This window comes from Citrus sinensis, chromosome 1 (genome assembly GCF_022201045.2).
Source record: "Citrus sinensis cultivar Valencia sweet orange chromosome 1, DVS_A1.0, whole genome shotgun sequence".
Taxonomy (NCBI): domain Eukaryota; kingdom Viridiplantae; phylum Streptophyta; class Magnoliopsida; order Sapindales; family Rutaceae; genus Citrus; species Citrus sinensis.
In genome coordinates this window covers 19,608,133-19,625,239 of record NC_068556.1, presented here as the reverse complement: position 1 = coordinate 19,625,239, position 17,107 = coordinate 19,608,133, and the positions used below count along the sequence as shown (strand labels likewise).

The window sequence follows — 17,107 nt, the reverse complement described above, 5'->3', positions numbered from 1 at the left end:
TTAGAGTGCCTTTTGTAGGTACCATATCATCGCTCGAAGTTTTGAAAGCTTAAAGATGAAGGATATAATTATCATTTTTAAGTATTGAAGGAAATTTGCTCCTTCACTAGCAAAGGTCAATGCAACCTGAATCTGAACGGACCCGCACAAGTCTAAATTACAATTGGTATTTTTGAAAATACTGCTATTAAAAATTATTTTTTAATTACTTATATAGTATACATTTAAGTATTTATTTTACTTTATTTTACCTAGTAACCACCAAAAAAAAAATCCTACTTCACTCAATTTTAAATTAGAAAAAGAAATATTGAGTTGTTATAAGGACTCGAAGCACCAGCCTAATACTTGGTAGCCGAGTGGAAGCTTACTTTTAAAAAAGAGAAAAATGTTTGTTTAGTTTATATTTTGAGTTACGTGACTGTTTAGCTTTTATATTTAAAAAACTATGTTCAAAACACCTTTATTAGTAAATATGTTACACTTCTATCATTTTGTTTTTTTTCCTTTTATAGTAATACACTTGCAATAAAATTCTTCGGAGTGTTAATTAAAAAAATGATAATTTATCAAATTTACCTTAAAATCAACACAAAAAATTACACATACTTTTATATTACTATTATTTTACTTATAGGATTAGTTTGTAATTTTTTGTAAAATAATTATTAGTAAAATTGTTGTAAAGATATTAAACATTACTTTAAATTGATTGAAATTAATTAATTTATAAATAATTATTAGAAAGATTATTGCACAGGTACAAAAAAAAATTAAATTTTTATATCGATATTTATTTATTAATTTACTAAATAATTTTTTTATAAATAAATATTTAATGTCAAAAATATTGTTGGAAGGATATTATTATAAAAGAAAATAAAAATAAAGATAAAAATATAACATATTTAATTATAAAATACTTTGAGATATTCTAAAAAATATAAAAATTAATCAGACACTTAAATCAAAAATAGAAAATACTTAAAAATCAAAAATAGAAAATACTTAACCCTTAACAATTAAAAAAAATTAGTTTAAAAAGCCTATGCGAGTAGACGGCTTCAATTTAACATCTTACAAAAACTCGTAACAAATATAAGATTAAAAAATGTGCACCTCAGAGAAACACGGCGACGTTTTTGTCCTGACCTTAACTGGTTCCTCCAACGTAGACGAACACCGGTTAGGTCCATCCGCTATCGACTCGATCCTCTCGGCTATCGCTCAAGCCAAAGCCGAAGCCACTCCCGGCTCCGCTTTTATCACCACTTCCCATGGCAAATTCTTCTCCAACGGCTTCGACCTCGCCTGGGCCCAAGCCGCTGGCTCCCGAACCGGCGCCCGGGAACGCGTCAACTACATGTTCAAATCCTTCAGGCCGCTTGTAGCCGCCATGATGGATCTACCTATGCCTACCGTGGCCGCCGTCAACGGCCACGCAGCCGCCGCGGGGTTCATTCTGGCTTTGAGCCATGATTACGTCGTCATGAGGCGTGATAAGGGCGTGCTGTACATGAGCGAGGTGGATATCGGGCTCACCTTGCCGGATTATTGTGCTGCTCTGTTTAGGGAAAAGGTCGGATCGGCTACGGCTCGGCGCGATGTGTTGTTGAGGGCTAAGAAGATCAAGGGAGAGGAGGCGTTGAGGATGGGTCTCGTGGAGGCAGCATACGATAGCGAGGAACGAGTGGCCGAGGCTAGTATGCGCCTGGGGAAGCAGTTGGCTGGTAGAAAGTGGGCTGGTGAGGTGTATGCGGAAATAAGGAAGAGTTTGTACCCGGACTTATGTGGCGTGCTGGGATTGGACATCAAGGCTGTTTTTTCCAATTCTAAACTTTGAATTTGATTAAGCGCGAAAATAACTACGAAGCTTAGAGTTGAATAATAATTATTCATGCCCAAGAATTTGGGATACGAAAGAATTTCAGAATTCGGAGATTCTTGTACAATAATAAAGAAAGATTTAAAGAGATAGAGTTATATTTTTCTTTTTGAAGAAAATAAGCTAACATTTCCTTTATTACAAGTGAAAATTAGTACATCTTCACATTTAGTACAAATATGAAAATTATACAAACAATCTCGATAGATATCTTTACAATTACACAATTGTTGAATTAATATATTTTTCACACTTAAGAACAAGTGAAAAAATCAGCACATTAAAGATACTTTAGTGAAGTAGCTATTCCGACGAAGGAGATGTACCCAACAGAAAGCCATTCACCAAATAAAGTTCTTTCATGGTACCCTGTCTTTAGAATTGATACTTCAACTAGTTCAGGAATAGATTTTCTGTCTTGATCCACTTGTTATAGCCATGAAAAAGATGTAAGATACACAGGAGAAACGGTGCCTGCAGCTCTCACAAGCTGATTCAATATATTTTCCGTTAGATTTTAATTGGTAGTATTTCGGATACATCAAAACAACTACAGCCTGGAAGATGTATGTAACACGGAAGATGTTAACATAATTTTTTATAGAAATTATAATAAAATCTACTTTGTTTAAATTAAAAAATACAAAATTAATTAGATATAAAGGAATAATATTTTTATCGATTGATTGTTTTATATCTTTAAAATAATTAATTGATAAAATTATATATTAACAGATAAAATTATAAATATATATGTATAAAATAATTCTATAATATGAGGATGCACTAAGAGATTAAAAAAATATAAAGTTCAATAACAGATAAATACACACACTTGTCCAATTTTCAATAATTTATTTTTGAAAGATTTTAATATAAGTTATCTCTTTATTTCTTTACTTCAATTTTCATACATATTCCAAGAACACTATCATAAGTACTTTATATTAATGGGATGTTTGATATTTAGAAGTTGTGACTTTTAATCTACATTGTTATACATTGTTATATAAGTAACCGTAATGTTACATATAATATAACTTACCGCAACTCAAAAGTAGTTACTCAATACCAAAAATTATAACATTTAAAATAAGTCGGAGGTCATAGGTAACTATTTTTAGATTTATTGTAAGTTACATGTGATGTAACTTTTAGCAAGATCCTATTACATATCAATAATATTGACTCTTGATATATAGTATACTATATGCTGTACACGCAATTACTTTAAGAAAGAAGAAATATTGTAATTTTGAATTGAAAGCTTATTGATCGTGATATTTCTCCCATAGTTTTTTTATTCAACAATTTGGAGGATCTTTGTTGCAATCAAAGCGTCTTTGTTGACCAAGATGGTATGCTCTCGCTTGCTCAGTGTCTCTTCTTCTTTGTGGTTTATATGCAACGAAAATTTTCATCTTATTTTCTCCTTGTGGTGTTAATATTACATTAACACCATTGAAGATAAATTTCACATATGCCACCAGCTCATTACCAGCTCATTACGTACGTCGTTAAGATAAAGTAATTTTCGCCACTTAGCCTTTACCCAAGTGGTGAGCCACTTTCCTCAAAGTTAAACATGACTATAAGGATAGTGGTTCGAGTCTCTATGGACTCAACCTCCCACAATTAAATATAATTGTGTAAAGTTTATTTATAAGTCTCCCTCCCTTGCGAAATGCGAATGGAGCAAAGATATCACTTCTCTGTGAGGGTTATATGTAGGGTTGGCAATTTAAGGGCCTGGGCTGGGCTTTGCCAAGCCCAGGACCAGGCCCATATAATGTTAAATAAGTCCCGGCCCTCTCAAAGCCCATCCAAGTTGGGCGGGCCGAGCCCGGGCTTTTACGAATTTTCAAAAAAATAAAACTATAAATTTTCAAAACATAATTCTCCAATACATAATACTACAATAGGCTAAAAACTTAAATATAATTCTCTAATACATAATTAGCCAACACAAAATATAAAAATACTAACAATACAAGTACCGTACATAACATACAAATCAACCACTAATATAAAAAAAACTAATAGAGATTTACCGATTTAGGAATTTTGACATTTTGTGACAAAACCTTTGCCCTTTCCCTTTGCCCGATTTTTTTATTGTTTTGTTTAATTTTTTTTCAATTTTATAATACATTATACATTTTTTTAAAATATATAATATATAAAGCTCTTATCCATAATATATAATATATATTATATATTATTTATTATAAAGCCTAGGCTTAAGCCCGAGCTTTTCATTTAGGCCCTTGACTGAGCCCATATGTTATGAGTTTTATTAATTATGAGCCCTTACCCATACTTTCAAGCCACGGGCCGGGCTTAAAGCCCGCGGGCCTGGGCCGGCCCGGACTTTTCTGCCAACCCTAGTTATATGTCTGAGCATGTATTTTATAAAATTTAATTTAATAATGTAAGTCTCAATTATATATCTAATTGTAAATATTAGTGTAACGATCTATTGATATAGCAGTTATAAATATCTGTATAATACAATAATCTAATGTGTAATCAGTATTTAAAAAAAAAGATAAAATAATTTTCAATATTTGCGGAGAGTGCATAGGAAAAATCTAAAATCGGAGAATGTGAAATTGTGGTATATTTTTATTAATTTTTGTAATTCAATTTAACTTGTGCCAGGGCCTATTATTTTTCTTCCTTTTCCGAGGTGGTACTAGGCCTAGCTAAGACCAAGACTTCTTGTAACATCCCGAAAGATATTTACCGACTATGATCTGAATAAGGACTAAATACTATATTATAAAAAAAAATTTATAAAATATATTTATTTCCTAAACTATAAAACTTAATTTTTTTATTTGATTTATAAGAACATAAATGTCAAATAATCATATTTAAGATTTTTTTATTTACAAAAACTAAGAAGATGTCACTTATATTCAGTTATTTAAAAGAGAAAAATGAACATTTCATTCAAATATTCATATTTGGACCTGTTTAGACTTTGAAAATTTTAAATTTATTTAGATTTCAGACAAAAATAATAATGCTATTTAACTGTGGCTATTTCTGGTACTTTGATTATGCAATATTTCTTTTTGTACAAAGAGGAGAGTTGCAAACTTTGTTGCAATGTTTGCATTAGACAGCATGGAGGTCTGTTTGATATTGAGATATTACGACTTTTAAGTTGTAGTTACTATTAAAAAAAAAGAAAATAAAATAAAAAAAGTTATAGTTATGAAACAAAAGTTAATAGTGTGTGGTAAATATAACTTTTAAATAATAATTTTTAAAAAATTGTAAAGATATCATAGTATTTTGTCCTACGAATGTATAATTAAATCAACTTACCTTCTAAAACTTAGTTTCTAAACTATAGCAATAAGTATTTACTAAACGTTAACACTTTAAGTATTATAACTTGTAAGATGCAATTGTCCAATCACACTACCAAATAAGGCATTTATTAATAAAATATTAACATTTGTATCTTATAATTAGAGAATATGATGCAAGGTTAGGAAAAAACTTTGATCTGCTGAGGTGATAGTGTCTTCGACCATTGAAAATGGGTTGTGTTTGCCAAATTCAAGTGTTGTGGTTACAGTATATAAAGAGTTGAGATTGAGCATTTTGGTCCTATTTGGTATTCAAGTACCATACCTTTTAAGTTACAGGTTACCATTTGCTGTAGAAAAAAATTATAATTATAAAATAAAAGTTAATAGTATGTAGTAAGTAAGAATTTTTAAATAACAATTTTGACAAGATTAATAAAAATATAATAAATTTTTCATCATATAAGTGTAAAGTCAAACCAACTTAATTTTCAAGATATAACAGCTAATGTTTACTAAACATGCACATTAGAGTTGTAGCTCTGTTCAGCCTCAATCACAAACAAGACCTTTGGATCAAGAACGGAGAATGCAAGAATCCAGTGAAGGGAACATATGTCTATCTTCACATCCCAATACAATTTCAATCTATTATTAAAATGTAATCTTTTACATACTATAATGAAATGAAACTTAAGATTGAGCCAAATCTAAATAATATCATAATATTTCTCCATTTTCTTTTGCAGGACTTAGTGAATGAGCAAAAGAATGGGTATCTTCCCTAGTGAATGAGCAAAAGAATGGGTATCCGGTGAATGACATTTGCATGGAAGAAGACTGAGATTGGAAATTCTCTTGGAATTTCTGAAGCACTATAACAAGAAATTAAGATTGACTTATTACACTTGTAATTGACTTATCAAAATTTTGATTGTTCCGACTTGATGAATGGTAATTGGTAAAGATTTTGCCTGATTATGTGCTTGATCTTGATTGTTTTTCACTGGAAAGAAACAAAAGTTATTTTGGGCTCTATTTGTCACAACGCAAGCACTGGGTTTTGTTGGATTGAATATTGCAAAGACATCCCTTAATTATAAGAGCAGCACTGTAATCATGGGTTAAGACTTATGTTGAGAAAGTTTGGGAAGATGCACCTTCACAACACCCCTAATAAGAAAAAATAAAAACAAAACCCAAAGCGAAAAAATCCCTACGAAAATAATCATATGCTTCATAATCTATATATATTTCATGTTTCTGTCTCTTCAACTTCAAGTCTTCAATGTTCAAAACTCTTATACATGTATTGGAAAACACACCCTAACCCTATCCCAGCCAACACACAAACATAAATACAACAAAAATGATATTCAATCCATCATTGAATCCCACATGATGAACCTCATTCTAGTGAGCTCTTGTTTTTATTTATTTTTGAGAATTTTTTAATTCTTTTTCGACCTAGGTAGGGTTTCATCTCAGGGGTTCAATGACGATTATAAGAATTACAATATAGACTATGAAATATTTAAGTTAAAATTACTTAATATATAACAATAGTTGATGGTGACATATTATTTAAAATAAAAAGTTTGCACCAAAATTTTGAAAATATAATATTTTATGAACCAGCAAAATTAAACATGTTTCATTTTTTTTTCTTATAATTTGAAAATTTATTTTATTTTCAATTGACTATAATTTTAGAAGTATTTGTTAAAAGGATTTTAAGAGTACAATACGAACAAAAAGCATAGATCCTTGATAAATCTAAAACATAATCAGATGACAAATTTTATCGTGATTTTTTTTTTCCGCATGTCAGTAAATGTGCTATAGATTTGGGATTATGGATGTGCACATTAAACTTATTAAACTTAAACAAATAAATATTAGAAAGCAAAAACATGTGAGTCACGTGATAAATAAATAAACAAGAAAGATCATATTAAATGAAAAAAGAAATGAACTACTGAGATTAGATCAGGAATGATCTAATGTTCCCTAGTCGAAAGTTCCTACAAATAGAAATATTGAACTATTTGAAAGGTGGGAGGGGACAAAGATTCTCATAAGAGAATTAACAGATTCTCTCTAGAGAAAGAAAAATATTCTCTAAACTGAAACTTCTCGAACCTCGTATTTTCTAAGGAACCAAATGCTGACTTGCTCGAAGCTTTGGAAGCTTGAAGATGAAGGACATAATCATCGTTTTCGGGTATTCAAGGAAATTTGCTCGTTTGCTAGCAAAGGTAGAAGCAACTTTGAGTTGGAAATTTGCTCTTTCTCTAGCCTAAATTACAATTGGTATTATTGTAATACGACAATTAAAAATTACTTTTACACACACACACAAATATTAAAAGTCTACTTATGTTTATATATGAAATTAGATAGATCAAATAAATTATGACAGTCTCAATTTCTACTTTCATAAATATTAAAACAAAAGTCTTTATTTTGCGTACTAACCACAGGAAAAAAAAACAAAAAAAACCTAACTTCCCTGAATTTTAAATTAGAAAAAGAAATGTTGAGTCTGTTAGCAGGACTCCAAGCATCCGCCTAATACCCAGGAGCCGAGTGGAAAATTACTTTTAAAATATTTTCCCAAACAAAAAATTACTTGAAGAAGCCTATTCGAGTAGACGGCTTCAACTTGACAATCTTACAATAACTCGTAACAAATATATGATTGAAAAATGTGCACTTTAGAGAAACACGGCGACGTTTTTGTCCTAACCTTAACCGGTTCCTCCGACGTTGACGAACACCGGTTCGGTCCTCCCGCAATCGACTCGATCCTCTCGGCTATTGCCAAAGCCAAAGCCGAAGCAACTCCCGGCTCCGCTCTTATTACCACTTCTCATGGCAAATTCTTCTCCAACGGCCTCGACCTCGCCTGGGCCCAAGCCGCCGGCTCACGAGCCGGCGCCCGGGAACGCCTCCTCTACATGGTCGAATCCTTCAGGCCGGTGGTAGCCGCCATGATGGATCTACCTATGCCTACCGTGGCGGCCGCCAACGGCCACGCAGCCGCCGCAGGGTTCACACTGGCTTTGAGCCATGATTACGTCATCATGAGGCGTGATAAGGGCGTGCTATACATGAGCGAGGTGGATATCGGGGCCACTCTGCCTGATTATTTTACTGCTCTGTTTCGGGCAAAGGTCGGATCGGCTACGGCTCGGCGCGATGTGTTGCTGAGGGCTAAGAAGATCAAGGGAGAGGAGGCGCTGAGGATGGGACTCGTGCAGGCAGCATACGATAGCGAGGAACAAGTGGCCGAGGCTAGCATGCGCCTGGCTAAGCAAATGGCCGGCAGGAAGTGGGCTGGTGAGGTGTATGCGGAAATAAGGAAGAGTCTGTACCCGGACTTATGTGGCGTGCTGGGATTGGACATCAGGGCCGTTGTTTCCAATTCTAAGCTTTGAATTTGATTGGACGAGAAAATAACTATAAACCAGTTGTGTTTTGTGTTAACTGTTATCGAAGTTTAGTGATGAATAATATTCATACGTCTAGTACAAACATAGCTCCACAGACATCTATTACAAGTACACAATTGTTGAACCAATCTATTTTTCATATTAAAGAACAAGAGAAAATTAGTGCATCAAAAATACTTTAATGAAGTTTTTCTTCCCACGAAGAAGATGCACTCAATAGAGAGCCATTCACCAAATATTCGTAGTGCCTATATTTAAATTTGGGAACAGATTTTCTGCCCCTAGATCCACTTATAATAGCATAAAAGAGATAGAAGTATCGTAAGATACATGGGAAATGGTGCCTACAGTCTCACAAGCTAGCCGATTCAAAATATTTTCCGTTAAATTTTAGTTTGAAGCATATCCGATATATCAACTTGAATTACGACCATAATAGAGCAGATAGAAATGATGAATAAGATTCAGCCAGTAAGAACATTCTTGCGGGAGTGTGTACCCATAGGCTATAGCTTAGCAATTTCAAGTTGACAATCTCATATATAAAGATCCAATAAAAAGAACAACTCATGTCTCTTATGTTGTGGAAATGAGACAGCAAAATAAATAAGATAATTGAAACATACAAATATGCAAACGTGCAGAATATCAACGAAGAGTTAGAAAGGTGACAAACTACTGCATGATACACGGTAGAAAACATACAAAAACCTACCAGCTGAAAGAATGCTACTTGTTACAGCTTCTGCAAGACCAATCTTCTCTTCCTTCTTTGGCTTAGTTGTCAAAACTATGGTAGCTCTCCCACGTTGGTAATCCAACATTAATCCCAGGATAGAAGTTATCCGATATGTCAGATCTTCTGGGGAAATCTGTATGCCATGTATCTTCTAGCATATCCTCATCATAGTCGTTAAACCTGATTAAATAAACCATTACAACAGCATCAAAGTTAAATAACTTGGCTACAGACATTTCACCATGCAAATAAATAAGCAACTGATGTAAATAACCAAGAACGAGGTGGTGGAGGATACACATCTGGAACCAAAAGCTTTGGGTAGAGCAAACCCATCGGAGGAACCTATTATTAGGATAAGAGTTCAGCTAAGCTAAAATTAATTCTAGAAGAGGAAAAAAAAAGAAAAAAGAAAAAGCCAAATAGATCTTCCTTTCAAGCAAAATACGTTAAGAGCGGTTAGCCTTGTGTTGAGCCTTGATCGAATTTAATCAACCAAGATTCCCCAAGACTGCTCTAAACACTCTGATGCTTGACTAAGAAACAAAATAAAAGATACACAGAAGAAGCTAAAGAACAGCAACAAACGAGAAAACAGTTTAAGTGGTTCAGCCTGGAGATGGCTTACATCCACTGAAGAACAGAGCAACAATCTTTATTCAATCACCAGGAACAAGATACAAGTTTTAAGATGAAATTACAAGCATCACACCGCCTGACTCCGTATCCCTTAAGTCTATATATACACGCTTAAGAGAGCCCAGAAAATCCCCCCACCAGTCAGCTCTCCTCTGTCAATAAGACCCAGATTTTCCCGCTCTTGTAACAGGACATAACGACCTCTGAGCCACGTGTTTGCTTCACGTTAAATGCAGGCTCTAAAACGGCACTCAGCAAAGTCGTATGGATAAGTGGAAGCATGTGATGGCCACGTGCTTCACTTACTCACAGATAGATGAATGAACATCTTGTCATACAGCTTTGAATGATCTTAACCGACCAGTCGTATTCCGTTCCAATCACGAACTGACATGTCGTATGGATTTCTGGAAATCAGTTTCAGAGCTCACATTTCAACAATCTCCACCTTGAGCTTGAAACCCTCATGAACCTGTTACTCTTCTCTTTAACTGTCTGTCACTTATTTTTGACAGATTCCTGCTAATTCTAAGCAAAGCTTGAACTTAGCAGTTGTCACTGGTTTAGTCAGTATATCTGCAACATTTTTATCTGTATGGATCTTCTGCAGCTTCACAGTTGCTCTTAACACTTCCAGCCTTATGAAATGCAACTTGATATCGATGTGCTTGGTCCTCTCATGGTGTGTCTGATTTTTGCTCAGACATATTGCACTTTGGCTATCACAGTTTATCACTATTGACCTTTGATCAATACCAAGTTCTTTAAGCATTCCTTTAAGCCAGATGGCTTCTTTAACTGCTTCTGCAGCAGCTGTGTATTCAGCTTCTGTGGTTGAAAGTGCCACAACACTCTGTAGTTGAGCTTTCCAATTGACAGTGCAGTTGTTGAGTGTGAAGAGATATCCTGTAAGTGATCTTCTTCTATCCAGATCCCCAGCATAATCTGAGTCCACATAACCAACAATCTGACTGTCATCTTGTCTTGGTCCTCCATACATTAACCCATATGTTGCTGTCCCATTTAGGTATCTGAGAATCCATTTTACAGCCCTCCAGTGTTCCTTCCCAGGGTTTGCCATATACCTGCTTACAACACTCACAGCATAGGATAAATCAGGCCTAGTTAAGACCATAGCATACATCAAGCAACCTACAGCACTTGCATAAGGTATATTTATCATGTCAGATATTTCAGCTTCTGTTTTTGGACACAACTGATCTGATAATCTGAAGTGAGGTGCTAAGGGTGTTTGAACTGGCTTTGAGTTTGCCATTCCAAACTTGTCAATTACCCTTCTGATGTATTCTTCCTGACTGAGAAACAAAGTACCAACTTTTCTATCCCTGTGTAGCTGCATTCCCAGAATTTTCTTTGCTGGACCAAGATCCTTCATGTCAAACTCTCCTTTAAGCTTCTGTTTCAGGTCTTCAATTAAGCTCATGCTCACACTGGCAATAAGCATGTCATCTACATACAATACCAGATAAACCATCATGCCTGAATCTTCTCTGAAGTAGACACAACAGTCCAAGTTACACCTCTGAAATTTCTGCTCTAACATAAAGCTGTCAAACCTGAGGTACCACTGCCTTGGGGACTGTTTGAGTCCATACAGAGACTTCTTCAGATGACAAACCCAGTCAGCCTTTGATTTGTCTGTGAATCCTTCAGGCTGAGCCATTACTATGTACTCTTGTAATTCCCCATGTAAGAATGCTGTTTTTACATCCATTTGTTCTAAATGCATGTTGTTTACAGCCACCAGTGACAGGATGATTCTTATAGAGGCATGCCTTACTACAGGTGAAAATACCTCAGTAAAGTCAATCCCCTCCTTTTGAGTGAAGCCCTTTGCAACAAGTCTGGCTTTGAATCTCACTGGTTCCACTCCTGTGATACCCTGCTTGAGTTTGTACACCCATTTGCATCCTACCACTTTTTTCTTGTCTGGTTTTTCCACAAGTGTCCAGGTGTCATTCTTATATAAAGAATCCATTTCTTCCTTCATGGCTTTCAACCACTGGTCTGCATTCTTCCCTGAAACAGCTTCCTTGTAGGTTTTAGGTTCATCATAATCCAGTTCATGGGCTGCTGTTAATGCATATGCAATTAGATCTGCATATGCATACTTCTTTGGTGCCCTTATCTCTCTCCTTTCTCTATCCCTGGCCAGCTGATAATCATGCAATGTTGTTTGTTTTTCTGAAATTCCATCAGGATCTTCTGCATCTCTTTCTTCATCCTCTGACGCCTCATATGAAGTTGTATCTCCAGATTTTCCAGTAAGCTCCACCTTAATCTGATCTCTCAGTACACCAGTGTCTTTGTCTGAGTTTTCAAGCTTCTGCACATAGCTCTTAAGCATTTCTTGCTCATTGAAAACCACATCTCTACTGACTATGCACCTAGGTGGTTTTAGATCAGTACACCAGAGCCTATAGCCCTTCACACCCTCTGGATATCCAAGAAAGACACATTTCAGAGCCCTGGGCTCAAGCTTTCCTTGCTTTATATGTGCAAATGCAGGGCAGCCAAATATCTTTAAATCAGAATAGTTAGCAGCTCTGCCTGACCACATTTCTACAGGTGTTTTAAAGTCTATGCCACTGGATGGACTTCTATTGACTAAATAGCAAGCTGTCATCAGTGTTTCAGCCCATAGGGACTGAGGAAGTTTAGAGTGAATTAGCAGACATCTTACTTTGTCCATGAGAGTTCTATTCATCCTCTCAGCAAGTCCATTTTGCTGTGGAGTGTGCCTTACTGTCTTGTGTCTTACAACTCCATTCTGAGCACAGAAATCATTAAACAATTGATTGCAAAATTCTAAACCATTATCAGTCCTTAGCCTCTTGACTTTTCTACATGTTTGTGTTTCTACCAGTGCTTTCCACTGCTTAAACTTCTCAAAGACTTCAGTCTTACTCTTTAAGATATACACCCAAACCATTCTAGAATAGTCATCAATCAAGGATAGGAAGTATTTAGCTCCACCTAAAGAAGTTGTCTGTGCTGGTCCCCACAGATCAGAGTGGATGTAATCTAAGGTTCCTTTGGTCTTATGCACTGCAGTTTTGAAGCTAGTTCTAGAGGATTTTCCTAGGACACATACCTCACAGAACTCAACAGGACCTATCTTATCATCCCCCAAGACTCCCTGTCTTTCTAATATCTTCATCCCTCTTTCACTCATATGCCCCAATCTCATGTGCCACATTAGTGTTTTGTTTGGATTCATGCTAGTTGAGATACTAACATCCCCTGTAATGGCTGTCCCTTGCAGCACATACAAGCCATTATTCTTAGCCCCTTTCATTATCACCATGGACCCTTTAATTATCTTCATAACCCCAGATTCCATTTTAATGATACAGCCTATTTGATCAAGGATCCCTAGGGATATTAAGTTCCTTTTTAGCTCAGGAACATGTCTTACTTCTCTTAATTCCCTAATCACCCCATCAAACATCTTAAGCCTAATGGTTCCAAGTCCAACTACTTTACAAAGTGAGTTGTTTCCCATCATGACTTCCCCACCATTAAAAACTCTATAACTGGAAAAAAGATTTTTATCAGGGCACATGTGATAAGTGCATCCAGAATCCAACACCCACTTACCATTGGTTTGAGTTCCAGTGACTAGAAGAACACCAGCTGAGTCATAGCCTTCATCATCCTTTTCATCTGATGCAACAGCAGCATCTCCATTCTTCTTGGGTCCATCTCTATCCTTGTTCTTTCTCTCTGGACAATCCTTCTTGAAATGTCCCTCCTTGTGGCACTGGAAACATTTCAGATTTTTATTCTTTGATTTAGATTTGCTGCGTTTTCTATTCTTGTTACTGTAATCCTTCTTCTCTGGTCTACCTCTTGCTGTTAAGCCTTCTCCATCTTTTACTTCTGACTTCCTTGTAACCTCTTTTGAGCTGAGAGAGTCTTTCACATCAGCCATGGTTATTGACTGCCTTCCATATAGCAGTGTGTCCACGAAATGTTCATAGGAGGGTGGGAGAGATGATAACAAGATTATTGCCTTGTCTTCATCTTCCAGTTTCACATTGATATCTTCAAGATCAAGAATGATCCTGTTGAAGTGATCAATGTGATTTGCCAGAGAGCTACCTTCCTCCATCTGCAATGTATACAGCCTCTTCTTGGTGCAAAGTCTCTTGGTTAGGGACTTCTTCGTATATAGATCTTCCAATTTCTTCCAGAGGCCTGCAGCAGTTGTTTGATCCCCCACTTCCCTCAGAACTCCATCTCCCAGACTCAAGATTAAGGTGCTATGAGCCTTGTCTAATGCCTCTTGCATTTCTTCTTCACTGAGCTTGCTAGGCTTCTTTTCAGATTTTGGATCACCCAATGTTTCTTCAAGCCCTTGGTGAACCAACAAAGCTCTCATCTTGAGTCTCCATAGATGGAAGTCATTCTCTCCAGTAAATTTTTCTACTTGAAACTTAGAGGTTGCCATTTCTTGGAACAAGAATCAGAGTTGTTGGGCTCTGATACCAATTTGTTGAGCCTTGATCGAATTTAATCAACCAAGATTCCCCAAGACTGCTCTAAACACTCTGATGCTTGACTAAGAAACAAAATAAAAGATACACAGAAGAAGCTAAAGAACAGCAACAAACGAGAAAACAGTTTAAGTGGTTCAGCCTGGAGATGGCTTACATCCACTGAAGAACAGAGCAACAATCTTTATTCAATCACCAGGAACAAGATACAAGTTTTAAGATGAAATTACAAGCATCACACCGCCTGACTCCGTATCCCTTAAGTCTATATATACACGCTTAAGAGAGCCCAGAAAATCCCCCCACCAGTCAGCTCTCCTCTGTCAATAAGACCCAGATTTTCCCGCTCTTGTAACAGGACATAACGACCTCTGAGCCACGTGTTTGCTTCACGTTAAATGCAGGCTCTAAAACGGCACTCAGCAAAGTCGTATGGATAAGTGGAAGCATGTGATGGCCACGTGCTTCACTTACTCACAGATAGATGAATGAACATCTTGTCATACAGCTTTGAATGATCTTAACCGACCAGTCGTATTCCGTTCCAATCACGAACTGACATGTCGTATGGATTTCTGGAAATCAGTTTCAGAGCTCACATTTCAACACCTTGTCTTATGAGATCCAGGTGGCATGCCATCTTTGTATGAATGAACTACTGCAACAGCATCAATTTCTCCTTGCCACAAACAGGAAATACGAAATGACAGAGCAGAAAAATATAAAAACAATAAATTTTTTTCCATTAAGAAAGGATAAAAACCTAGTCCAGGAGAAAGGTTAAAAATAGTTTATTAGCTACAACGAGCGAAGGAAACTCACTCTAATCTCACGATAGGATCCTTTTACTCGGTTAAGCATCAACATGTCCATAGGCTTTGTCACAATGTCAGTAAGAATTTGTGGCCACGTCTGGTATGCCTCTGAGTCCAGAGAAGGCATCTTGATGTATCCTGAAAAAGAATGTTAATAACTTAACATGAAATGAAAACTAATTAGCAACTGAAAATTAAAAACCACCAAGACAGTTAAATGATTCTTTTACTTCAATGTGAGAACATACTAGATGGACTACTTCAATGTGAGAAAATATTGGATGGACCCTGCTGAAGTAAACAGGTGAAAAACACAAGTAGCGGGCTAGCGGCATCAATTCAGAGGACTGACATTCAAGAGATAGTCATGCTCGTCTAAACAGTGAAGCAGTCAAGAAAACTTTTGAAAGTGCAAAATATCAGTCATAAAGAGCACAGAATATCATCTTATAACTCGTGCAAAAAAAGTTCAAAAGTGGAACATATAAACCAGAATCCACACCTCCGCACCAAACGACAAAGTCTTCTCTGTATTAGGTAGAGCTACTCCATCTCGGACACCAAAAATAAACACGTAGATTTTTGGAATAAGAGTGAAACTCTTACTTCATATAATGTAGGCAGCATCCATCCCTGCTAAAAGGGGAAATAAGAAACATTCGAGAAAATAAACGGCCAAAAGAGGGGCATGAAAAAATATTAGATAAGTGATGAGAAACGTTTTCTAGCCTTTTTTTTTTTTTTGATAATAGAGGGGCTCTACAACGAGCTAAGGTAAAACATATCGGGGAGTAAGCAAATCTCATACAAATCATTTGCAATAAAACTAATAACTCCGGAGGAGGAATAGAAAAAAGACAATTTTAATAAAAATAATAAAGATATCATAACTGTTTTGTTCTATATGTATATGATCAAATCAATTTATCTTTCGAAACTTAGTTTCTAAACTATATCAATAAGTGTTTATTAAACATAATACTTTAAATACTGTAGCTTTTAAGTTATAATTGTCCAATCACACTAGCAAATAGGACCTTAATTAATAAAATATTAATATTTTTATCTTATAATTGGAGAATATGATCCAAGTTTAGAGAAAAACTTCTATCTGTTGAGGTGGTAATCTTCTTACCACTTACCACTGAAACTGGATTGTGTTTGCCAAATTCGAATGTTGTTGTTATAGTACATAAAGAGTTCACATTGAGCATTATGGATCAAGTGTGGGCAAAGCAAGAATCTAGTGAAGGTAAAATGTGTCTATCTTCACTTACAAATACTATGTGGATCCACTAATAATAAAATATAAATTTTTACGTACCACAATGGAATGAAACTCAAGTTTGAGCCAAAATCTTAATAATATCAAAATATTTCTCTATTTTCTTTTGAAGGAAAACAATGGTTCCTTAGTGAATGAGCAAAAGAATGGGTACCTAGTGAATGACATTTGCATGGTAGAAGACAACGTTACTAAGCTTGGAACTTCCCAAGCATTGTATCAAGAAATTGAGAATAACTTATTACAAGAGAATTGATTTATCAAAATTTTGATTGTTCCGACTTGATTAATGGTAATTGGTAAAGATTTTTGCCCGATCGTGTGCTTGATCTTTATTGTTCTTGATTGGGAAGAAACAGAAGTTATTTTTTGATCTACTTTGTCACAACGCAAGCAATGAGTTCTGCTGCAATGAGTTCTGTTGGATTTGTATATTGCTAAGACAT

The 17,107-nt window shown here is 35.5% G+C and overlaps 2 protein-coding genes across 2 annotated transcripts; both read left to right on the top strand.

Annotated features, from left to right (window-relative positions):
* Positions 1-1,044: 1,044 nt before the first annotated feature.
* On the top strand, positions 1,045-1,973 carry LOC102628379 (enoyl-CoA delta isomerase 2, peroxisomal-like). The gene has a single exon (XM_006489496.4). It carries the CDS (start codon positions 1,112-1,114, stop codon positions 1,841-1,843), a length of 732 nt encoding a protein of 243 aa, XP_006489559.2. The 5' UTR covers positions 1,045-1,111; the 3' UTR covers positions 1,844-1,973.
* Positions 1,974-7,619: 5,646 nt separating this feature from the next.
* Positions 7,620-8,745, top strand: LOC102628681 (enoyl-CoA delta isomerase 2, peroxisomal-like). Its single transcript, XM_052435288.1, has one exon. The coding sequence runs from the start codon at positions 7,917-7,919 to the stop codon at positions 8,646-8,648; it is 732 nt and encodes a 243-aa protein (XP_052291248.1). The 5' UTR covers positions 7,620-7,916; the 3' UTR covers positions 8,649-8,745.
* Positions 8,746-17,107: the final 8,362 nt, after the last annotated feature.